We start from the raw sequence: 25423 nt of genomic DNA, 5'->3' as shown, positions 1-25423 counted from the left end.
CAGTCGGCCTCGGCCTTAATTGTCCAGCATCGGGAAGAACAGAATCCCTACGTGCTCCATGTGGCAGCTCTGTCTGGCTGGGAGGACACCAGCAGCACATCTGGATTGAGATCCACCGCACAGCAAACATCACTCGGAATCTCGTAGGGTTCCTGAAAGGTGGAGAATCCAGTAGGTGCCCAGGGATGAACACGGGTGCAGCCAGGGAGAAAGGAGAGCTGCTGGAAGCGTCCAGATCCCTTGGCTGATCCGAATGACCGACGGCCGCCCCCACATCCTCTCCCTTCCAAGGAGCTGGCAACAGTCCACTGTACCGAGTGTGTTGGTCCCTGGGAAAGAACGCACTGCTCGCGGTGCAAACCTCGCTACCCTTAATTGCCTGCCGGATTGAGAGACTTTTGAAAGGAGGATGATAATTGAAATTTCTCATAATTACATTTTGAAGTAACGCTTTTAGCTTCCCCCAACTTCAGTCAAAACTCTCTCTTGTCAAAATAATCTCAAAGTTTTTTCTTTTCTTTTCTTTTTTTTTTCTTTTTAAACAACGACTGATGAAATATCCCTGGAAATCTTTTAACCGCTAATTATAAGTCGAGCCTCTTTGGGGCTTTTTGGGGGGTGGGGTGGGGATATCTCTGACGTCTTTAAGTGATTAGTTTGGTCCTCTGCTTTCAAACTGCTCATTTTCCACTCACGGAGAGGAGTGAAATTTCGCCCCTGGTTTTAATTACAATCAGAGCAATATCCTTGGGTAGCCTAGAGAACAAGGCTTCACGAGGGGAGGGGGCTACTCCGTTAATCAGGGATAAACCTAGTATACTGGGAAGGCTTGTACCTTTCATTACATTACCTTGTTGGTCTAATTAATGGTGTTACCCTCTGAACTGTGTGCAGCAGCTTAAAGGAATTCAACGCATGCAGAAAACACACTCAAGGGGAAGGCGAAGAAAACCTAATAAAGCCTCGCTCATCACACCCGGGGTCCGCTGATTTCTTCTATGATGGCTACCTGACGGAGGCACCCTGGGGGGACGCAGCCCGGGCTCAGGCAGTGCTCTTAGACACGGGGGTCCTGCCTGTGTTTTGGCTGCTGGCACACACTAGCAATTTACCTGTGATACTTAATCTGGAAAACCAGACATCACCTCATCAAGAACTAAATGTTGTTCCTGTTTGTTCAGGTGAAGTTTCTGGTAATGTCTGGTGGGAGCAGGTGGGGTAGGTGGAAGGACTGAGCTGAAGGGAACACGAAGGTCCTCTGCGCTTGGGTCACTACCCCACCTCAAAGAGTCATGTTCCTGTAAACAGCTGGACCTGGCATGTTCATTACCCGCAAACCGCGAGAGTATTAACCCCTCGTGGACAGGAACCAGGTCGTGTTCAGCACATGGTAAGGGCCCAATAAGTGTTTGTTGAACAAATGAATGAACTCTCTTCACTGACCCCTTAGCTGTCAAAGGCTCGCGGTGCTGGCGTGTGTGGTCCACGGACATTTCGCTGACGCCTCAAAAGGTTTTTATTTTTGTTATAAAAAAGCATATGTCAGAAAACTGACACCCAAAGAAGGTAAGCAAATTTTCTGAGGCCATGCAGCCAGTGAAGTAATAGAGCGGGGATCTGGACCAGGCTTGCCGGACTCCAAAGACAACGCGTTTAACACTGTCCAAAATAGGATGAGTCGGAATAGAGAGAGAGATCCGTTCCCTGCATTTCATTTCGGGTAAGGCTTAACGACGATGTGCAGAGTTCGACAGTTTTTAATTTTTTACAAAAATGCAAGAAATCTCAAAGGTGCCTTATTTTACTAAACATAATGTCATTTGTCACCATGTTTTCAATGTCCCATGAAGGCTGACTGTTAAGCAAACCCACGCTTTCCAATCAAAGTGTATCAACAGTCTCCCCTTCTAAGATGGAGTCTTGGCAGGCTCACCTGAGGAATTTTCGGTCGATCAGCACTTAGTCAATGCTCACTGCGTTTCTAAAGAAGTCAGAGCACCTTAAGACCTCAAGAGCTCACAGGTAAAGGAGGAATAAATCTGTGCGCTCTTCTTCCCAGACGGCCCCTTCAGCGGGTGCCCCGAGGGGAGGAGCTACTCTGCAGCCGACTGTCTGCAGTGGACAAGGTTAGGTCCCTGGTCCGGTCCCTGAGCTCCCACACTTCACACTCTGCTCAAGCCAGAAGTTAAGTGCAGGCTGTGGGAGGTTTCTCAGGGTCAGCAGCATTCCCATGCTTGCTGTTCTCTCGTCTTCTCTCTGGTCCCCCAAAGTAAAATCGAGTTAAACGGAGCAAAGGCCTGTTTTCTCTTGCGATCTCATTCTGTAGCCAATCTTGGGGGCAAATGCCGGACACTGGGAGACGCAGAGATGCAAAGACAGCAGAGTGCACGCTGGGAGTTCGAGCAAAGCAAAGAGGCCTTTGGGGGTCAGTGTGGTCCTGAGAAGTGGGGGCGCAGGAGCTAGCCCCAGTGGTTCCTTATATTCCAGTGTCTTGCAAAATGGAGAGAGTTCAAAGACACGGCAGAGATTAGAAGGAACGAAGCTCTACTTCAGTGACCACGTGGATTAAACATATACTTCCTGCATTCAGGAGCAACAGGGATCTCTCTGTGAAAGGCGGCATCCATTGTGGAGAAGAAAGGGCCTGGCAGCCCAGTCACTCGGAAGACCCTGGTGGGGGGTCTGCAGGCTGTGCACAGGAAGCCCCCCTCTTCCCACCCTCCAGCCACTGATTAGCCCCATTAGCAGATGACAAATGACTTGGGTGGCCCTGGTCCAGTCCCCAGTGGACCAGTGCACAAAGGGTTCAGCCTCCTCTCTAGTAATCGTCTTTTCACTTGGCAGCTCCCCCGGGGCGGGGGGGTTGAAGCTTCAGGACAGCGTCAGCCCTGAGCTGCCCATCTGCTCTGTGGTCGGAAGTTCCTACACAGTCTGGCTGGCAGGACAGCTCCGCTTCCAGGGCGAACAGAGGTGATGACGACCACCTAGGCCATTGAACTGGCACATGGCTGCGGTGATGAGGACACTCTGAAGTTCCGTACCGGCGAGGGGCTCTGCTCAGAGTGCCACCTGTACCATCCCCTGGGACCTTCACAACAACCCTACGGTGCAGGGACTGTGATCATGTCCACGTTAGGGATGACGAGCATGAGGCTGCATGAGACGATGTACCTTGCTCAAGGTTACACCCAGCTAGTAAGTGGCAGGGCTGGGACTTGAACCCACGCTAGTCTGATTGCAAGCCTCTTGCCCACTGTGATACTCCAGCTAGCATCTGCCACCTGTACCGTTCTAAGTCTGCCTCTTTTTAGTTTGCGAATCCAGTTCACATAATGCAAATTTACTTTCAACTGAAGTCCCTTGCAGAAGGAGGACCACTTTGTGGATTATCTACAGCAAAGCACTTTCCAGTCCGCGTGGAGGGCCCGCCCCTGATCACGTGACCCTCCGTGGGACTCTGGGGGTGGACAGACCTGCGTTCAAGTCCTTTCCTCAACGCTTTTATGCTGAGTGACCTTGGGCAAGGCCTTGCTGCCATCTACAAACAGGATTATTCACCCTGGTAGGATTGTTGAACAGGTTTAAAAATGTAATCCATCCTTAAAAGGTCACCACGTTGTAGGCATGTAGTCAAATATAATAAAATTAAAGGTGCTTAGCTCAATTCCTGCAGCACAGAAGCAGTGAAAAATCAGAGCTAATATTATTTCTTCGCAAAGCCCCAAATCAAATTTCTAGACTCCATTTTAGCCAATTCTCGCTCCTCTGAACTTCCAAAGGGTGTTCAAACTCCTCGCAGAGATTCCGACTTGTATTATATAATTTATGCATGTATGTGTTCTTCTCTTGGAAAGAAATCAGGCAAGAGCCTATTAGGTACCAGTCACCTTGTACCAGATGCTTTTGTATTCACCACCTCCTTTGGACCTCAGGGTGTGCTAGACTTGGCTGCACTGTGCCATTTTACAGATGGAGAAACTGAGGCCCGGAGAGGTTAAATAACGTGCCCCGGGCACACAGTAAACCTGCAGTGGAGAGAGGACTCAGTTCCAGGCCGCCCACTCTGGAGTCTGGCCTTTTCACCGTGTGTTGCGATAAGCACTCGACTAGAAGTGCCCCAGACGGGGTCTAGGTCAAAACCACTGCCACCTCCATGAGCTGGTAGGGTGCAGCCCCATAGCAAGGGCTCAGTGAGTGTCTCAGAGAGACCCGGCAGGAAGAAGAGGAATGCTTCTGCAGTTACGTTGTTACAAATCTCCTCTGGACAGCACGTGCCCACAGCCTACCCAGCAGGGCTGTCTCGCGGACTGGCTGACGCCCAGGAAACCTACCCCAGCTTCCCACTGCCTGGAGCACATGGGCGCAGTGAAGACCGTGCCAGTAACAAGGGTGACGGTTACAGTGGCGATCACAACAGCGTTCCCTGGGTGCTGAGCACTCTCATCCGTGCCTTCCATGAAGGAACGCGGTCAGCAGCCTCTACAGCCCTCTGACGTGGATGCTCTTATCGGCCCCATTTTATCCTGAGGAAGCTCTCACTGTGATTATAAGTAGAAGTTTTGGAGCTTCAAACAATTTCAGAGTTATCGAATTTTCTGTTGTAATTGAGGGAGAAGCGGAAGGTTCGCTTCTGTAGACAGTGTGCAGTCACATGTGAATATATGCACACACACACACACATCTCCCCATTACACAGATGGATAAGCTGGCAGTGGGGCCAGGGTTACAGTCAATTGGTCTGAGGAGCTAAGCTGAGGCCAAAACTTACCTTAAAATGATTCATTGTCACTATTCACAATTGACAAAAGGTAGGATGGGAACAACTCACACGCCCATCAGATGAAGTGGTTAAAATGTGGTATAATGCAGATAGTAGAATATTACTCAGCCGTGAAAAGGAATAAAATTCAGATTCGCAACATGGACGAACGTTGAAGACATTAAGTGAATTAAGCCTGACACAAGAGGTCACGTGGCACATGATTCCATTTACAGGAAATGTCCAGAACAAATCTGTAGCCACAGAAAGCAGACTAGTGGCTGCCGGGGCTGTGGGAGGGGGGAATGAGTGACTGCTTAACGGGTACGGGGTTCCTTTCTGTCCCAGGTGATCAAAAGGTTCTCGCACCAGACCGTGGTGATGGTGTACAACATTGTGAATATACTTGATACCACTGAATTATACACTCTAAATTGGCTAAAATGGTCCATTTGTGGTAGGTGTGTCTTTACCACAATTTTTTAAAAAGGATGCAATGCCCCTTCCATTAGACACAGCCACTGAATGGGGTAGAATCCGCATCCTTGACTTGGTCCGCAAGACCCTGCCCCATCTGCCCCCTCCACCTGCGCCCCCACTGCCCTTCTCTTTCTCCCAACGCCCCCTTCTCCCATCACACCCAGACCTGGAGCCCAGCCCAAACACTGGCTGCTGCCCCAGAGTCCCGTCTGTCCTCCTGCAGCAGGCCCCGCCCACATCTGCTTTGCCTAGAGAAGACTCCCCTGTCCTTCGAGACTCAACTCAAGCACAGCCTCCTGGGCAGGCTGGCCCTGAGACCCTCAGCTGAGCCCCGGCCAGGTGTCCCTTGTGCACACTGGTACACCTTGCAGGTATTACTATCACGGTATTTGTCCCAGTGGGTTGTGATTGTAGACACGTATGCTTCCGTCAGAGAGAGGCGTGCAGGCTGATTAAAAATACAATATGGGTTTTGGGCGGCAGGGGTTGGGGGGAAGGGTCACTGGACCAAAGTTCAAATCTCAACTCTGCCCGCTGTGTGAGCAGGGACACATCACTTAACCGCTTGTGCCTCGGTCGCCTCGTTTGTAAAAGCCGGACTGATAACACTTGGTGGCTTAAACACAGAAATAGCTGTACAGCTTTTAGAACAGTGCCTGGTCCTTCCTAAGCCACTAGTAAACGTCAGTGTCATTACCACCCTCATCGTGGCCATCACCCTCCCTCTGCCCCAGGAGCGCCGTAAGCCCAGGACGGAGCCTGCCATAGAGCACATGCCCCAGAAATATTGCTGGGTGAAGCGATGATCCAGCTACTCTTTTCCTCTCATTTTGCCGACAGGGAAACTGAGGCTTAAACGTGAAAGTGATTTGTCCAGTCGTGCGACCAGTTGGAAACAGAAGGGGATCGTGAGCTTCCCGTGTCGAATCCTCCCTCGCCACTGGGACATGAGAGGGCGACATTCCAGTGTGTCTCCATGGGCATGGGCCGAGTATCTCACAAACCCCACCCTGCAGCCCAAACCAGACTGACCACCGAGAGTGAAGCAAGTGCTGGACTCAGCTGCCGCCTCCCAGCGCTCACGGCCGTTTTCTCTTTTCTGACAACGAGAGCTTGAAATATCAGCAGGCGAGCTATAAATAATTGAGAAAAAAATGATCCAGGAATTAACAGAGGGTCTGTCAGTGAGTTGGCGGGGCTCCCCGTCCCGGGGAGGATGATGCGGGAGCTGTCGGAGATAAGAATTCGGCCGGGCGCATTTACAGTGAGCACAGACAGCAGTGGGCACTCGGCAAGTCCCCCCCTGCCGCCACCAAGCCCCATCAATCAAACCACAAAACAAATGACGACATTAAGGCCTCAAACACCGTGGGAGTTATACTTGAAAAACCAAGATTCCAACTTAAACTCGCGCCTCCTTAAATGATTTTGTTGTCACTTCCAAGAGAAGCCACTCTTGGGCACTAGAGGTCTTCTGTGAGAGACTTTGGGGTAGATTTTAAGCACTCACAGCTGGTACTTATTGAGTCCTTAGCACCTAGGTGCCAAGCAGTTCACCCAGGAGTTCACATATATTAACTCGATTACTGTAAAAACCTGCAGGAGTGTCCATCCTGCGGCCCACGATGGGTATGAATGTGGCCCAACACACAATCATAAATGGACTTAAAACCTTCTTTGTGCCTGTCAGTTTTCTTTCGTGTTTGTGTATTTAACGTGTGGCAACTCTTCGTCTTCCAGTGTGGCCCAGAGACGCCAAAACGTTGGACTTCCCTGCAGGTATCAACCTCAATACACGGACGAGAAAACGTCCACTAGGGACCCAACAAGATGACGTGCTAGGAAGTGGTGGAACCGTTGGTTACCCCCAGGAATGTGGGTCCAGTTAAAGGAATGCTAGTCATACAACCAAGGTTGTTGTCTTGCAGGGTCCTTGAGAGACTGAGTAGAAAGGAGAAGTTCCAACACCCACAGGGGCTCGACACCAACCGAATGATCAAAGGTAAGGGCCCCGTTATCCCCTAAACTTGTAAGAAGGAGGCGGCCCCGACAGCCCCCTTGGGAGCTGGAGGAAGAGTTAATAGCTATTTGATGGACACCCACCACTGTATTACAAATGGTCGGGAGTAAAATAAATGCAAATGAGGCCACGAGGGCAGAAAACCAGCCTTCCCAAGTGTATCCCGCCTGCATTGAAATGCCCTGGCTCTATCCCTGAGCTTAATATTTCATGCAAAAGGCAACGCTGAGATTGCTGCTCCCAGAAACCCAGGGGAGGACAATCAGGATGACAAATGGAGCCCTCCCCCTTGTCTCCTGGAAATGCAGAGAGGTGTGGGTGATGGGCTAAAATGCCTAAACCAACCAGGGGAGGAAGCCTTTGGCTGAGGTTGATTTATGGGCAGAGGGGCCCGGCCCTCACCTTTATTTACATTGCTCGGAGCGCATAAACTCCAAGAAAATTTAGTGTTTTAATTCGGGCATCTGGCTTGTGCTTTATTATTTTTTTTTTTAAATCATCCTCTTCTGTGTTCGCTGGGAAACAAGACCAAACCATAAACTCCACAGCGGAGGGCTGCTCTGTGTTCCGCCTGCCGGGGTCGGGATGGCAGCTCCTTGAGGGCACGGGAGGGGCGTGTTTGTGATGCATCCAGGGCGCTGCTGGGCTCCGCAGCACGGGCCTGCGTATTTGGGCTCCAGTGAGGACACTGTACCAGGAGTGAGAGGACAGGGGCACGTGTGCGGGACCGGGAAGCCAGTGTCACCCACTCTAGCCTGGCCGCCACCGCAAAGCACCGTGAGACCTCTGTGAGCTCACTTGTGCTTGCTGGCCTCAGTTTCTCCAACTGCAAAACAAAGGCGGGCTGGGACAGTCTTCAACAACCCGCCCAGCATAGTATGGATGTTTTGTGATTCCATAACCCACATGCGTGCTTTGCTCTGGCGCTTCCGTCTCTTCTCCAGCCCGATTTCCGGAGCCCCTCTCCTCCATGTCTGCCGCAGAGTCACAGGCTTATGTTACCTCTGCTTGCCCCAGAAAAGGCAAGAGTCCCCGAATTTAAAAATCCTGTCCACTTTAAGATATTCTTTAACGTGGGGCTGATTGATTCAGTGACATTGTAAAAGGTCACAAGTTGTAGAGTGCAGAAACGAGAGGAACTTCAGCGAGGTCTTACCCAACGTGCTCATTTGGACTGAGCCCATGTCCCAGCTCCTAAGTGGCCATCTGGGATGCCTCTTACAAGAAGACATGGGGGCTGGAGGTGGGCATGATGTGACCCGTGTGTTCTACCACACTGTTGGCATCACAAGCCACTGTGCTGGCTGGAACTTCCCCGCTCCCTGGAATCCCACGCTGGGCATTCTCCTGCTGCCGTTGCTTCCTCTGGCTTCCCCAGAACGCGACACCTTACTTGTTCTGGCCCTGGTATCCCTTGTGCCCATCACCTCGCTTGTCAATCAGAAAATGTGCTTATTGACTGCTAACTGGACGCATGAACTAAAGTACGAGCTCCGTCTCTCTCCCCCCCGGGGCCTGCTGGGATGCTGTATAGTAACGCACATTTTTGGCTCTCGTTTACGACACTTACAACATTTACGGAGGACTTAGCAAGTGCCAGGCACGGGTTCACCGCTTCGCACACACACCCTCTCGGGTAGTCTTACTACAGCCCTGCAATGTCGGGATTAGTGTTATCTCTAGGAAGAAACTGGGGCCAAGACTGTAAAGCAACAGACCCATTTTACACAGCGAATAAGTGTTCAGAGAATAGGAAACGCACCCATGCAATGGATTCCAGAGATTTCTGTCCTACGCTATGAATGTTGAACTCACGGGACCACCTTAATTTGTTCCAACAAGTCATGTGGCTTCATCGGCTTCACCGGAGCCAGTGAACCCCTTTCCAGTGCTCACTGCCTCTCAGCATTTCTCTGGGTTGCGCCCAAATGGAGGCATATTGTGGCTGCTAACCTTTTCGGTTCCACCAGTGCCCGATCTGAATGCAAAACACAGTAACAAAGGGAGGATTCCTCCCCACCAGACCCCATTTGGTGTTCCACATGTTCTTTTCCCGCTGAACTGAGCGGGCAGTAGCTCTGCTAACATGCCTGGCAGATGGTCTTCCAGGCTCCAGTGATGACCGTGTTCCCTCTGGACATCTTCACAAGATTGTCCTTTCTAGGAGCTGAAACCTGCCTCTCGCTAATGTTCACTCCTAAGTCCTACGTGGGCCACCAACCAAATATTAACACAGAAGAAAAGAATTGAAACCCATTTACTTGGGCCTTCCAGGTGATTTTAATTGCAGGTAATAAACCATTGTTAAAAGGAAGGGTTATAATAAGAAAGTGCAGAGCAGCTTAGGGTGTTTGCAATGGAACAGTGAAATGATTTTGTAAATGCCATCTTCTCTAATAAATCTGAACGCTGCTGGAGAGATTAGGCCATTACCCAGCGCTGGAATAAATGAGAAAATGATATGATGGATCACATGCTTGAGGGGTTTCAGGAGTTAGCTGGAGATGGGGCAGGATGACGCTAGTTAGCGATGGCAGTTGGCCAATCAAATCATATCGCCCGAAATCTAGTTTAGGGCCAGGTCTGTTATTCTGACTAGAACTGGTGCTTTCCAATATTCACGCGAGGAAGTCACTGTAGTAATTTTTGCTGAAATAAAGGAGTTTTTGTTTAAGTCGAGGGACCAAATTGTAGACTAATCTGACTGTATCACAACAAGGAAGAGTTGAGGTTGAGGAAGAGAAGAATCCTGTAAGATCCGCAGAGACCCGAGGCCTGGGGCAGCAGTTGCGGTTTTGAGGCACTCACCGAGTGCCCCACCGCACACGGCGTGGTTGAGAACCACCCTGAGCAGGCTGAACACACGCCCAGAGGCACTGGGTAGCAGCAGTTTCCCGTGTGTGCGCCAGAGACTCTGCGTAGCCACAGTGACTTACACACAGGATGTCCCAGATCCACACGCCTCCAACCTGCAGCCTGCGGACAAAATGAGTCGTTTTTCATCTATCTTCTGTTATTTGTCAAATTTATGCAGATGCAGAAGAAGCATCCATTTGACAATGCCATTGAAGTCAATGTATTCTTTTGTATTTATGTATTATCTCAAACAGATAGAAAAAAATACAACTGTGAATAGGTAGGGACCAGCACTCATTCAAAATCAATCTCTCTCTTTCTCCCTTCATCACGAGAAAGAGTATCCGTTCGCACTCCCCAGATACGTAAAAACTGGGGACCACTGTTCTGGTGGGAGTGTGAATGGCAAAAACATTAAGTCCAGATGTAAATGGATGGTACAGAATTGCCACCCTGGCTACACCATTGGACACTGGCCCCTGACTGATGTTAGCAGTGCGTGCAGGCTCACTGGGGAAGTTACGATTTTGACGATGGTGCTGGTTTGTGGTGCATTATCCACTTTCTCTGAGTACAACCTACTACCTCAGCCTGCCAACCTTTGTGAGTTAAGCTTTTCCATCCTTAACCCTTTCCAACCATTCCTGTTGCAGACATCTGGGTGATTTCTTAAAGAACCACTTATCGATTCACACCGTAACCTCAAATGCATGTCTAGGGTACATGTGTGTTAAAAGGACTAGAAAGCACAGTCCACAGAACATCATAGGAAGTTTGGCTCCTCCCAGGAGGAAGGCGCCTCGGCAACACAAATTGCAGGAGAAAGACCTGGGGTCTGGAACAAAATACCCAAGCTTGCCTTTGGGAGTCAGAAATCAGCTAGGGAAATCCAGAAAATCTCATCAAAGGAGGGAGAATCCAGAGCCCAATATAATACATTATTAATAATGACGAGGTCTGTCTGTTGAACCCCAAAGTCTGCCACACTCTGTGGCAGACACTACGTGTTATTCTGTTAACCAGTGGCTCTCGCCTAGGGAGTGACTTTGCCCCAGGGAAAAACATTTGGCAATGAAAGAAGACTCTTTCGGTTGTCATATTACGGCGATGCTACTAATATCTAGTGGGAAGAGATCAGGGATGCTGCTAAAAATCCTACAATGCACGAGGTAACTCCCCACAGAGAAGAATTTTCTGGCCCAGAATGTAAACAGTGCCAAGGTTAAGAAACCGAGTCAAACCATCCCAATCACCCTGTGATGGAGGCATGATCAGCCTCAGGCTATAGATGCGGAAACTGAGAGCTGGAACATTCCACAAGGCCTGAGTTGTATCACCAGAACCGGAGTCGGGGCTGTCTGCTTCCCTGCACCCATATATCTGTTCCATGACCTTGAAGACGGATGTGGCTTCTTCCCTTCATAAATAAGGAGACTGATGCTCAGATGCCAAGTGTCTCACCCTGCCTCTTACCATGGACTGTGACTCCTGTCCCTTCACAGTTCCTATAAGGGCAGGGACAACAACTAGGGACAACGACTGAACCCAAATGACTTCACCTCGAACCATGGAGCTACCAACAAATGTCTCTTTCTCTAATCACAACCATAGTGATTAATTTCTCATTTCTGCTCCTTCAACCTCGTAATCTAGTGGTTTTATTGCTCCCATTTAATCATCATTTATTAAGCTCCTCCTGGATGCTGGATGTAAATGGGTCAGAAGGCAAATGAAAAAGAACTACAAGTTCAGAGGTTAGCAAATGATAGCCCAAGGGCCACCTGTTTTTGTAAATAAAGTTTTATTGGAACACACTTGCACCCATTCATTGACTTAATGTCTACGGCCGCTTTGACATTACAATTGCAGGGTGAGGAGCCATGAAAGATACTCTATGACCCCCAAAGCCTAAAGTATTTACTCTCTGACCCATCACAGACAAAGCTTGCCTGCTCCCACATTAGCTCCGATGCTCAAACCAGGAAGAGGAAGCATTGCTGTGAATTCCAAACCCAATCAAGAAGCCCTTTCTCCACCATACAAAAATAGTATCTATTGGCAGTGGGGGGATCTTAAGTATTTAATGCTTATAGAAATCTAAAACTCAAAAGCACCAAAACATTGTGATCCTTCAAAATACTTCCTGCTTTTCTAGAGCTCCGTATAAAAGATCTTCAAATGGAGCTCAAACTCGTATTTCTCATCTGCTGCCAGAAGTTTAGGAAGCCCGAACATTCCTCGTTGCTCTGACACGACTTGCACTGGCATTAAAAGGTCAGACTGCTGGCCTCTGGGTCAGCTGCTCGGGAGTCAGTTGACCACCGCAGGTTGTCTCTCTGCAGCAGTACAGAGGCCTCAGGGTGATGCTCCCCTTCCCTTCTGCTGAGATGCCCAGCAAAAGACCCCATTCTGATCTTCCCTGAGATTTCTGCCACACCTGTGGCCTTGGGTCTGTGGATGCGATTCCACTGCCCGGGGTACCAGGTCTAGGGGCAAACCCGGAGCAGCAGGAAGTCCACCTCCTGCTCAGGCAGAGTGGCCTCAGCAGAAGTGAGGGTACGTACCCGCACAGCCCACAGGTTGGGAGGAAAATTTAAACCAACACTTTTGGTTGCATGTTAACCCAAAGACCCTGATAAAGAGACCCTAAGAGTGAATGGAGTGTCCCCGAAGGGAGAGTGGAAAAAGAGAAATTAGCAGATTTACTGTGATGGCTAACTCCTGCCTCCAACTCTCGCAGAGTACACACATCCGCATGCTAAGACCAGAGGTCTCCACGCAGATATGCTTCCCATGTTCAAGAACCCTAAATGATAGTGGGGTCAGGTGCAGAAAGTTCTCCTCCATAGGAGAGTCATTCCTAGATGTGGCTAATTGAAGTCAACAGGCAGTTCCTGAATGCAACCTTGACCCGGTTTCTAGGCCCCTAACTGCTGGCCAGGCCGCTGGAGGAGAAACTCCAAGGCCAGGCATCAAGACGACAGGTCGTGGAAAGTCTCTGCCATGGAAAGAAGCCAAATGACTAGAAAACCCCCCGAAATGATGAAAGACAGTGTAAAATATAGGATTATATTTGTAACTGAAATGATGAAAGAACACAGTGTAAAAAATGGGATTACATTTTGTAAAACTGGATTTTCCTTTCACCATGAGTGGACCTCTGGCATGGGGGCTTATCGAAAAAGAGCACAGTCTTGGGGTGATGGTGTCACCATGCGGGCCTTACAAGACAGGGTGACCCATGCCTGAGAGAGAGTGGCCAAGGGAAGGCCAGCCCTCATCCAATCATAAGCTACAGGGCAGCCCTCTCCTGCCACTGTGCAGCCAGGCCTGACCTTGCACTGGGAGAAAGGGAGACGCGGTTCAATGACCAGCTCGACAATCCTGGACCAGTCAACTTAAATCACTGAGACTCCGTTTCTTTATTTGAGAGATACATTGCTGTGTCTGTCTACTTCAATTCAATCGCACGAGCCAGTCAGTAGAGTCCGCAGAGACGATGCCTGTGAGTGTCTTTGTTCACCACAAAGCTGGGGGACGAGTTAAAGAGCCTCCCTGACGCCTCCCCGGGTGCAAAGGAAAGGAGAATGAATGGTGGGCGAATGCAGTGGAATCCTGGCGAAGGGGGCTCGGCAAAGGGGGCTTTGTAAACGCAGGCTGCCAGACCAAGCTCCTTCACTTTAGTCAAGGTGATAACAATGACGGTGTTGGGGGGGGGGGGCGGGGCGTTTGAGCTGACCCACGGTAGAACCCAACCACGTGCCGGCCAGCTGAGTTTTAACAAGGTTATACACCCGCTGGCCACAGTAACGACCCGCACCATAGAGTAGCTGACACGGAATCATGCGCCTTCTCCGCAAGACTTGCATTAAAGCTTCAATGTCTTGAACAACAATTAAAAAAGAAGAGACTTAAATGTCTGTAAGCGAACTGGCTGACAGTACCCACAAAAATGGCAACCAGGCCTTGCCTTTCTGTTACCTAAATCTAAAGGTGTATCGAATATTCCCATTTTTTTTTCTCGCTTTACATAGCAAACCTTGTAGGACTGGGAAAAGCCATACACACGACGGACACCTTAATTGGCGTAATCACTACACATGTGATCACAGGTCAGCGTTCCCCCGCTGTCAGGTACCATGCTCCACGGTGCCACAGTCACACTCTCCGGGATCAGTTTCAAATTCCTCAATGTCACACCTTGTTGTCATCAAGAAACGGTGAGCACAGACTCTCGAATGGCAAGGATGGGGGGCGGGGAAAGTGGCATAAAGCCCATGGTGTTCCAAGTGGCACTTACGGAATTAAAGCAAATACACCATGGTCAATGGTTTTAAAAAGAAGGGTCAAGTTAATCAAGGAAAATGAACTCATTCATTAGCTGCAGCTGACAAGAAGCCCCAGCCTTGGCCAGGAAGATAATAGAAGGGGAGAGAGCTTATTTCAGAAGACGCAGGGCCTACTGAAATTTCCTTGTCTTGTTCTCTTTGGAGGAAGAAAGAAAAAGAAGTTGTTATTCAAGGTCTAAATCCTGTGTCATCTACATCTTCCTCCTTCTTAAGAGTTGCTCTTTGAGGGGGAAGGTCCCAGCCAGCAGCTATGCTCAGCAGTGTCCCATCCCAACCTGTCCAGAAAAGTGTCCTTTTTAATAATCTCTCCTGGGCAGCTTAACCTGGAGCAGCAAAATTGATGCATTTTCCCTGCATGCCTTTACTACCTATTGCCATTGTCATGTACGTCTGTGGAGGCTTCTGTGTTTGTCACGTCGTGGTCTATTTTCCCATTACACCTGTCTAGACCTTTATTATGAAATGTAATTATGTTTCCACGTCAGTCACGCCTACGAGACTGATCACGAAGATAATGCAGTCCACATCTTATTAAATCTGTGGCCCCTGAACTTCGGTGCCCAATCTCTCAAGATAGATGGAGACAGAGAGGAGAGAAGAGGAAGAACGGAAGAGAAGAAGAAGAGGGACAGTGGGAGGGGAGGCACATGAGCAAAAAGGTAACAGCATCCTGCTGGGGCGTCTTTGTGCTGCTTAGCCACGGCATCCTGATCTTCTTGTCGTAGTGAAGGGGGCAGGCCCCAGGGACGCCTGAACCTGTGTTCCAGCTCCTGTCCTTCTACTCTGCTGATGACCACTTTCTAGGGGGTGGGAAAGCAACCTCGCTGAGCCCCAATTTCTCCGTCTGTAGAACGGAGGTGGACAAATGACCTAATCACTGTGATAGGAAAGGAAGTGAGAGAATGTTCACCAAGCACACGGCACAGGGCCCGGGAAAGCCCGCAAGAGGCTCGGCAAACACTGGCTATTGCGGTCCCTAAACTCTCGGACGACCTCGGAAGTCTCTCCTTCTCCCCGGTTCTGATCCTGGACCATCCCTTTTCCTAAGAATGAATCACGCCCCTGCTGAGAAGCTCTGGGTCCACTGTCCCCTTTCCCAACAAGGAAAGAAGTTCAAGTCCTCTCTGTGACTCTCTCCGGTGGAAGCCCAGCAGGGAGGCAACGAGAGGAGACAGTCTCCTGTTTGAATGGGGCTCGGCCACCAGGCTGCCCTCCTACCTCTGGCCAGACAGACAATGCTTCTTCTTGGCCACAGATTCGCCGGCGGTGACAAAGCCTGTTTGGGACAGTGGCGCTCTGAGGATTTACGATGAATGACCTCGTGTCTGACATGCACACCCTGATGATAATTGCCACAGTGCCAGCTTCAGAACCAAAATGACTTCTCGGCAGGAAAGGGGAAACCTCTGCAAAGCTGCAGCTTCCTGCTTGGGGCTGCAGACAGGCTCTGGGGTCACACTGATTTTGCTTGTATCCTGGCTCTGCCACTGGCTAGCTCGGTGACCCTGGGCGAGTCACAGAACCTTTCTGTGCCTCAAGGTTCTCATCTGTAAGATGGCAGCCATAGTACTTCCCTCAGAAGGCAGTTTTAAGGATTAACGGAGGGAACACAGGGAACGGGTTTAGAATAGTGTCGCCCTATGGCAAGCAAACACTTAACAGTCACCTGCCAATAAAGCAAGGGTCTTCGGGACACCATCTGTAACGTGGTGAGTAGACCAAGTTCCGCATGCTCTGCAACTGAGTCATCAGGGGTTCACCCATCCATTCATTCATCCAACAACCATTTACCGAGCCTCTGCTCTGTGCCAGGCACTCTTCTAGGTGCTGTGAAAGAACAGGACACGAACAGACCAAACTCTGCTCCCACGCAGCTCTCACTCTGGGACTCACAACCAGGCCCCCCAGATGCCTGGTATAAAGTGCTGCTCTCAGCCCGGGATGATTTTGGCCCCAGTGGCCACTTCGGCAACTTCCACAGACATGTGTGATGATCACAACTGGGGTGCGGAGGGTTCTACTGGCATCTAGTGGGCAGAGGCCAGGGATGCTGCTAAACATCCTGCAGTGCACGGTCAGTCTCCCCCAGCAAAGAATCGCCCTGCCCCAAATGTCCACAGTACCAGGGCTGAGAAACTGGTACGAAGGAGTCCGTAAGAAGCTAATAGTTCCTTTGTTGGGCGTGGTCTTGGGCTACTGGAGGCTACTGAGTCTGCAGGGAGAGAAGGCAGGAAAGGGAAGGACATGGGTGGGATGGAGAATAAGAGGACCCCACATTTCCAGTTTTGCCTGGAAACAGCCTTCCTAGGAGAGAAACATACGAAGTCCATGGAGTGGAAGGCCCCAAGCCCAGGATCGAAATGCTCCTTTTCAGGGTGGTACGCGAGCCCTGGGTTGCTAACCTGCCAGGCAGGATCGAGTTGTCTCCGGATGAGTTCATCTCACACCTCAGTGGGAGGTGCGGACGCTTCCCTAACTCTCCATCATAAGAATTCAGCTTCAGGAGCCAAAGCTGCCATTAGGCTAAGGGAAAAACAACCAAGAATGGAGATGAGCCTGCGGCTCCCTCGCCTTCCTCATGCAACAAACCAAAGGGTGCTTCTGGCGTAGGAGACAAGACAGGGAAGCACGTCTGGGTTGAAAGAGCAGGGAGACCCGGTGGGTTTGCATTCCTGGCTCGGTCACTGCCAGCTCAGTGACCCTGGGTATAGAGGCAGGACGGCTAAGAGCACAGCCCTGGGGCCAGAGCTTGGTCACTTACTGGCCCTTTAGCAAGTCACGGCATTTCTGTGCCTCAGTTTTCCCATAGGTAAAATGGGTACATGACCCCTGCCTCACAAGTCACTATGAGGACTGACTGCATTAGTTAAAGCACTAATACAGAAAAGTGCTTAGAACCAACCATACCAGGCAGGCTCCGAGTGAGGACTATGTCAAAGCTTGCCAGCATCCCCACCGTCACGGTCATTACTGTGTCATGGTGGACAAGTGGCTTAACCTCTCCGGGTCCCAGAGGAGCTGCCGTCTCATTGGGTTCAGGATTCGATTATTGAGGTTAAGCCCTTGGGACAATATTTGAAAGGTTGTTAAGTCCTTATTATTTTTTATTGAAAAGTTTGGACAAGAGTGCTGACCCTAGTTCTCTTTTCATCCTACATTAAACTATTGACCTTCATGAAAAAGGAGAAAGTTCCACGGTGTCAGGATGGTTCCAGACACCCAGGGTCATGTGATGTCCCCAGGAAGTGAGCCCCGAGCACTGTCACGCAGCCCCAAAGGTGAGTGTAAAATACAGGTGTGGGCAGAGTAGGTTCACAGCTGTGCATCCGCGAGACACAGAGTTCCTTCTCATGTGACTCTTTATTAACAACTGTGTTACAACTGGAAACCTACTTTTGCCCGCCCCTGTACGAGCTCTGGGCCCATCTTGGTTTGGGGGCTCTTGGCTCCTAATGACTCTCGTGACTTCAGACGGTCTATAGGGCTGAGACAATACTGGGAACGGAAGGCCTTCACATCCCCACAAAGGTGCTTCGGCGCCTGCTCTGGTGCCAGAGGAGAGTGGGCGTGGGAGCCTGGTGAGGCGCCTCCTCCTCCCACTTCTCTGCACCCTCCCAGCCTGGCTGCCCATCACAGGAGGGGACCCCAGAGGCCTTGTGGATGCTGTGCTCGCAGAACTGCCGGCTACAAGCTCCACTGGAGCTCTTGCACATGGGTCTCAAGTCATCAGAGGGTGAAGGGGACACGAGCTTTTCAGAAGTCTGAACCAAAGGTCCAGCAAGGCCAAGTCAACAAAGCCACAAAGCAAACTGAGGACCAGTGAATTCCCACCACACAGAAGCCACCTGCTTAAACAGTTGTTCTTGTCAAACTCATTAAGACAACGTTCAGCTCCTTTCGTCTTCCTAGCAGCTTGGGAGTCCCAGGGAGAAGCAGGGATCCTCGCAGAGCGTGGCCGGGGCTCCACAGCTCAGATCTGAGGTCGTGTCAAACAGGCAAGCATGTTCTGGGCTCATCCGGCCACTTGGGGACAAAGAAGAGATGCCTTTGCTTGGTCTTCCTCCAGCTTGCCCACAGGCAAGATGGGCCTGGCAGGGGACCCTGAATGGTGACACAGCCAACAGGACTCTTCCCTGCTCTGAATGGTCAGGTGCAATCTGCCACAGTGGCTGGTCACCCTGTTGGCTTCAGCGAAGCTGTCTTTTCCTACATGTTCTGCCTGAACCCACCCTGCCTGCCTTTCAGATGACTACAGCATTGCAAGGACGGCCGGGGGTGGCACTGCTTGTCATCCCACATGTCACTCGCCCTAATATCCAGCCCAAACAGTACGGACTAATTTTCATTTACAAGATCACTTAAAAACCCATTCCCTGGCTTCGGCAGGCAGAATGAGTGTGCTTGCGCGAGGGGCGGCAGGGGGTGAGAAACCAACCGCTAACGCTCACGGAAACCAATCCTGGAAAAGGCCTGCAAAGAACCGAGGAATTCGCATTGACTTTGCTTCCCCGAGCTCTATAATGGAGGGATCTAGGTACATATCCCCCATATACATAACACGTGACGAATGGGGCCAACACCCCAAGCTTGACCTTCTGGGCCCCATGTGACTTGCATGGCGAGCAGGCAGCATTCCAACAAGCGCTCCCCACCTGCCAAGCCAATCTGCTACAAGCTCACTGGCAGCCAGAAGTCACAAATTATAACCCACAGGATTCCTAAAAAGTGCCAGCAGTCCCAGGGAGGGGGGCGGGGAAAGGAGTGGGAAGAACAGGCCTTGCCTTATGCGGGGCAGATATGTGATGAGTCTCCTACTATAAAAATCCGATTGGCTCAGACGTATGGTCCACATGAAAGAAGTTTGGGAAAACCTCAGTAAATCATGAATATGTGAAAGCATGAAATTAACCGGAACCAGAAACTTGACTTAAGGGGTCCTCCGAAGGCATTTTCCAAAGACCATGGAAAGACAGTAAATAATAACCAATCAATAACTAATTTCAACCATGCCGTACTGATCTGTAAGTAATCTGTCTCTTTGTGACTACGCATGGCGATTTTCGGCAAGAACTTCGAAGTGCCATCTCACGAGAGGCTAGCAGGTTAGCAAGGACCCACCCGTCTCTTTCATCTCGTGCCGGTGGCTGGGAAACCGAGGCCGGCGCTGCATGATGAGCTGGCACTTCGGGCCAGCTCAGAAGGCCCCAGAGATCCCGCCACGTCCGGTTCCACCCTCTCTGCCCGTTGAAAACTCTCTTTCTCAGAAAAGGTAAGAGTCCACTGGGGGAAACGAGAGCAGAGGCAGGCTGAACTGGGAAGGGGATGGCAAGAGACAGAACTGCTGTTGCAAAGCAGCCGTGACTCGGCCTCTGCAGACCACTCCACGCGCACCCCACTCAGTCCACGGGGGACGTGCTCGCCACCAGAGAGCAGTCAGACCTGAGGCAACAGCCTATTTAAACGCCTGGCGAGCAAAAAATAAAACTCGCCTCTACTTCCAGAAATGCACCAAGGTGTAGGAAATGACACTTCGCCCCACCCCCACCCTCACAAATGCCATAGGCGGTAAATCCTCGCCACCCAGGAGTGATGGTATCACACTTCCACTTCCACAGGCAGATAAGCACTTCACGCCCTTAAAAATGAAACCCCAACAAACAAACGGCATCTTACTGGGCATACGTATTTTACGTTATATGCGGTTAACACCTATCTGAATTGGGTACAGTGGCGCTTAATTGTTTCATACTATGCAGAGCACAGCCACTGACTGGATCTGATATTAGTCCTTCATCAGATGAAACATTTTTGAAGACACAAACAGCTATTTTTTCCCCTCGAAGAACAGCAAGGATTTTAAACACATTTTTCCCAGAGATCTTACGCTAAGGAAAACAGCTTAGAAATGTTACTTTAAACAACTCCGTTCTCTGGCTACCAACAAGATGAATGGGAACAAATGCTTGGCTCTGTTCTTTCCGAGGCTCCTTGGGTCCACCTGTCGAAGGCTGCTTTGCCCCCGCCGGCCTGGGAGACGGCCTCTGGAGCTGTGAAATGTGCCGCCCTGCACAGGCGCCCTCTACACCGTATGCCAGCATCCTCATTAGGGATTATCCAACTCCCTGGAAGCAGGGAGAGAGAAGATGGGCTGGCTGCCAAGCGCTCTTTCAACACAGATTCCGAAAGAAGATCCTGCGAAGTGTCGAAAGCCCAGATTTTCAGCAGTTCACTTTCTAGACTCCGTTACATAGCAACCATACCAGCTCACAGAGGGTACCAACCAAGTTAATATTTTGTTTAAATGACACGCTGCCTTAACCCTCGGGGAAAATCCAAGTTTTCTTCATCAACTTACCTACTGCCAGACAGCATCACTGGAACAAAACGTCCGATGGTGGGTGGACGAGTTTGTTTGACTCACTTTTTAAGAAAATTTTAAAGAAAATATTTGAAAAGGTATATAGTAATTTCCTGGCAGAGAGAGCAAAAGGTAACTCTTTCTGCATGACCATTTGTGCTAATATTATTAAAAGCACATTAGCATTCATTGGATATGTGCATAATGCCCTTTAGTCAAAAGATGGCTTACACAGCTGCGTTTCGAAAGATACTCATTTCATTCACAAACCTTGGTTTGAAAAGTGATAACTCAATAGCACAACATACTCTTGCCGTTCGGGCCCACGGAACGGCACCAACACACAGAATGTAAGCAGAAGACTAATTCGGAAGAACAGTCAGGAACCCCCAGGAGCTGAGCTTTGGGGAGCGTTCCTGGGGGTATATCATGAAGATACATGGGGACACCCATCAGCCATAAGTGAAAATGAACTTGAGCGAACCTACCACTTTCCTTTAGGAATACGGACGCACTAGCAGAAGCAGCCACCAGGCCACCTCTGTGGAGGGTTTCTGTTCCAGCAGAATGCTGAGAAAAGGTCCTGAGAAAAAAACCCAGATGACACAAACTCACAGCGGTTAAATCACGGGGAAAGTACCGGACTGATGTCCCGTGGCTGTAAATGAGTAAATGACGCCCCACTGCACTTGGGGTGGTGGGGAGGCTGGGCTTCTTTTCAACCATCATATCGGTTTAAATTCAGATCCCATCAGTTTAGAGGGATAGGTGGCCAAGAATTAAGTGGAGTTCAAATTTTAACATTTTGTTTTCTGATTGTCAAATTGCTAAGTGCCCCCTAGGCAAGGTTTTGAAAATTACCAGTGGTTCACAGAGGGAAAATCGAACACCGGCCTTCACCCGCCACCTGCGGACACTCAGGGACAGCCAGGGACACAGGCGGGCGGGCCGCTAAGAGCAGGAGGGAGCTGCTGGTTTTGCGTGTTTTTAAGAATCGTAAGAGATCCTGGCTTTTGCCAGGTCCATTTCCAGAGCCTTGTGCATTTTTGTAGGGAAAGAGAAAAGAAAACAGCCCCCTGTTGCTTCGCATCAACAACCTGACCCTGGGCTAAGTGTGGCAACTCCCAAGTTGAGCGTGGAGACCCTTGCTGCCGGCCTCCTTAGCATGCCCGGTGCGCCGATCGACCAGGACTCGGATGAAAGCCGCTTGACTTTTCCTTGGCCGAGGAAAGGGGCAGACGGCAAGAAGCCAGCATTGTTCAGGCCCCTTCACCATGGCTTTTGATTCTTAGCAAAATGCCAGTTCTTGGCTATTTCTGGATGTTGGAAGAGTTCTTGCCCATAAAAAGTAGAGCGTTGCCCTGCTCCCCTCCCCATCCCCAGGTACCGGCAGAGTGTCTTCCACACAGGATGACTACTAGCAAGGGATAAATGACGGAATACCTGGACACCCACCTTGCAGCAAACACCAGGCTCACAACACCTTCCCAGCATTACGTCACGGCCACTTTGGCACCAAATGACGGCCCCCATTCCTAGGACTTTAGATAGACTCCTGAAGTACCAAGTTAAGCTGCGGCTTGCAATTCAACACAGCACGGCTCATGTTCAGGCTTAACATCTCACACCCCAAAAGGCACACCCTCCCTAGGAACAGAAACTGACAGAGAGCCGGCAGCAATATGAAAACAGCCTCGCAGCACTTAGGAGAAGCCCTGGAAATAACAAGACCAGAAAATGCTTAGGAGTCCCCAAGCCATTGGTACCCCATACTTCACCAAGTGGCATCTTTATACAAGTGACCCTCCCGGACTGGATTTTTTTTTTTTTCCTGTCGTGTTCTGGATTTCAGCAGTTTAGTTTACAATTCAAATGCTATTAGTAACCGGTGACACCCATTTCTTAAAGGGCAATTAGGCAAGGGAAAGAAAAAAAAAAAAAAAAAAAAAAGAAAGGAACAGCCTGAAAAGCCAGCTTTGACCCTTTCACTTTTCCACTCACAGAAAACAAACAGTCCGTTCTGGGGCTGCTTCCTCCACCTTCAACCCTGGCCTGGGGGGCGGGGGGTGGCTTCTGAGCTCCATCACTGTCAATGTCAACACAGAGCAGCTGTCTTTTTTCCCCTCCTCAACCGCGGAGAGTCCCTTCAAGCAGCCGCTTTCTGCAGCCCACAATCAAAGGCATGATTTCGACCCTAGCCCATCACTCAGCCTTTGAGATCTAAGATTTCCCCCTGGAAAGTGCTCTGGGGGGTTATATTTGCTGGAAATTTAAACTCCCTGCTGAGCAGGGGCATCTACTATTGCGTCGGTATGTTCCACCGCCTGCGCGACCAGTTGGGGGGCGGCAGCGGAGGGCGGGGGGGCTCGAAATAAAGTCCAGATGCAATCGAGACGAGGGATTTGGCATCCGTGGAGAAAAGTGCAAAGCAGCCCAATCCCCTACCCCAAACACGGCAGCGGAGCCTGGAGCTCGCTCTCTGGGCGACATCATTCCAAAGGAAGCAGGCTCCGGAGCTGGGGGGAGCTGTGGCATTCGCCCCTGCCGCGGGTGGGGGGCAAAGGCCCGGGCATGAAAAGTTTGCCCACGGAGCTGGGGGCTGTGTGCCATCTAAAGGGCACTTTCTGCTGCCGAAAGGGGCCCGCCGGCTGCGCCTCGCTCGCGCCGCCCAGGGCCAGTGTGACCGTGTGAACCGGTGCACACTGCGCCCGGGTCTTCCTTCAAGACAGCTGCCTGCAACTCCCAGCAGGAGGGCAGCGGTGGCCACAGCCAAACGGAAAGGGTTACAAGCCACAAGGCCAGGCGATTTCGCCCCAGGCTTGGGGGACGCCGAGCCTCCGGCCCCCTCCAGGCCCCGGTCCTGCTCACTTGCCTCTCCTCCGCACGGGGCGCCGGGCAATCCCTACCTTGCGCGCTGTGCTGGTGGTTCTCCATGTTCGCTGCTGCCGAGTCTGCCGCCGCCGAGGCGCTGGCCGCTGCTCCGGGGCCCGGGCCGGGGCCAGGGCCGCTGCCTCCGCTCAGTTCCGCCAGTCTCCGGTTGGTGGCCGTGAGTTCAGCTCGCAGGTTGGTCACCTCCTGGCTGGCCGACTGGACCGCCCCATCGATGCGGAGCGCGAGCTGCTTATTGTCTTCCATCATGCTCAGGATTTTGGCCTGGGGGCGAGAGAGGTGACAAAGAGCTGCATGATGCGCGGGGGGTGCGCAGCCGGGCACCCCCGGCTCTACCTGTTGGGTCCCCCGCGGCCCGACTCCCTCGCGCCCCGACCCCCGGGCACCGGCAGCGCCGGCTCCTCGGGCGCAGGAATGACAGCGGCGCCTCCAGCCGGAGTCGTGGCGGTAGCCGGGCGCTGGGGGAGGAGGAGGAGGGAGAAGAGGAGGAGGAGAAAGAGGAGGAGAAGGAGGAGGAGGAGCAGCAGCGATTGCTGAGACCCCAGCGCCGAGAGCGCTCGGAGAAGGACACCGCGCGCCGCCCGGCACTCTTTCAATGGAGCCTACCATTCGGCGTGTGCTCGGGAGGGGGCCTGGCCTGGTCGCCAGGGCTCACCCTCTGCCTCTCGCGCCCCCGGCTTCGGGGACACACCCCCAGGGGGCGGGGGCGGCAGGAGAAGGCTCGGAGTGGGCCGAAGTGGCGCCCCCCGCGAGGGGTGGGGAGCGCCTGGTCCAAGACCGGCCCTTGGTCCCCTCCCTTGAGCGGTGGGGCGGCCCCCGCCCTGGCGAACTCGCGCCCCGCGCCTTGCTGGGGCTGGGGAGGAGGTGGGTGCTTGGAAGAGAGGGGTGCTTGGAGAAGGGGCCGCGGAGGGGAGCGGGCAGGGAGCTCCGGGGGTGAGGGCAGCCTGTGCGAGCTCGGAGTGCAGTTCTTGCCTTGCGGTTTCCTTAAAATGCGGGGAGGAAATTGCAGCGGGGAGCTGGGCGGGTGCCCCGCGTGCCTCACTCTCCACCCCCTCCCCACTCCACCTTTGCCGCCCCACCCCGCACTGTCCTCCCCTCCCGGAGCGCTCGGCCCTTCCCTGGAGTGGGCCACTCGCGCCCTGGTCTCCCCTCGAACCTGAAACCCGGCGTGCGCGCCCGGGGTGGAGGGGTGGCCTTAGCTAGGTCCCAAGCTTCTTAGCTGGGGTGGGGTCGAGAGGGATGAAGCCAGGAGAGAAAGCTGAAAGGCGTCTGCGGGGCCTCCCTCTTCTTCCTCCTACTGGGAGTAGGAGCTTGAAGCCCAGCTGCCTCAGCTTACCCACTCTCTTCGTGGGAGACCTGAGGTAACCTTAAAGTTGATAAACCCATCTAGCGCCTCTTTCTCCCAGAGCACAGGCTTTGCATTTTTCACTGGGGCCCTGGATTCCAGCCACCAGACCTTGTTACCATAGCAAGCTTCATTCCATGCAAATAGGACAGTTTAAAGCAGCCAATGTAACCCGTGCACGGCCATTCCAGCTGGTCAGCAGGGGGGGGAGAGCTGCTCAGAACCCACCGCTGAAGCCCTTGGCGTGCTCTGGCAGAGACCGAGGTTGCCCACCCTCGAGATTCAACAGCATTTATTGCAAGCCTACTGTGTGCAAAGTGCCCAGCAGGCGTTACCTCTTTGGAGTAAGGATTATCATTCCCATTTT

General features: G+C 51.6%; 1 protein-coding gene across 3 annotated transcripts in view; it reads right to left on the bottom strand.

The window, feature by feature from the left end:
• Positions 1-24328, bottom strand: part of KAZN (kazrin, periplakin interacting protein) — a 386173-nt gene extending 361845 nt beyond the window's left edge. For 2 of the 3 annotated variants that reach the window (XM_045190540.3, XM_045190539.2), the window contains exon 1: positions 23729-23975. In XM_045190540.3, the coding sequence (XP_045046475.1) occupies positions 23729-23960 (232 nt within the window). In that variant the 5' untranslated portion in view covers positions 23961-23975. Of the gene's footprint in view, positions 1-23728; positions 23976-24317 lie in introns of those variants that run through there. The other variant, XM_053920000.2, reaches the window with a different exon arrangement.
• Positions 24329-25423: the final 1095 nt, after the last annotated feature.

This window comes from Desmodus rotundus, chromosome 3 (assembly GCF_022682495.2).
Source record: "Desmodus rotundus isolate HL8 chromosome 3, HLdesRot8A.1, whole genome shotgun sequence".
NCBI lineage: Eukaryota > Metazoa > Chordata > Mammalia > Chiroptera > Phyllostomidae > Desmodus > Desmodus rotundus.
Note: the sequence above shows the minus strand (reverse complement) of the source record. Positions and strands in the feature narration are given on the sequence as shown.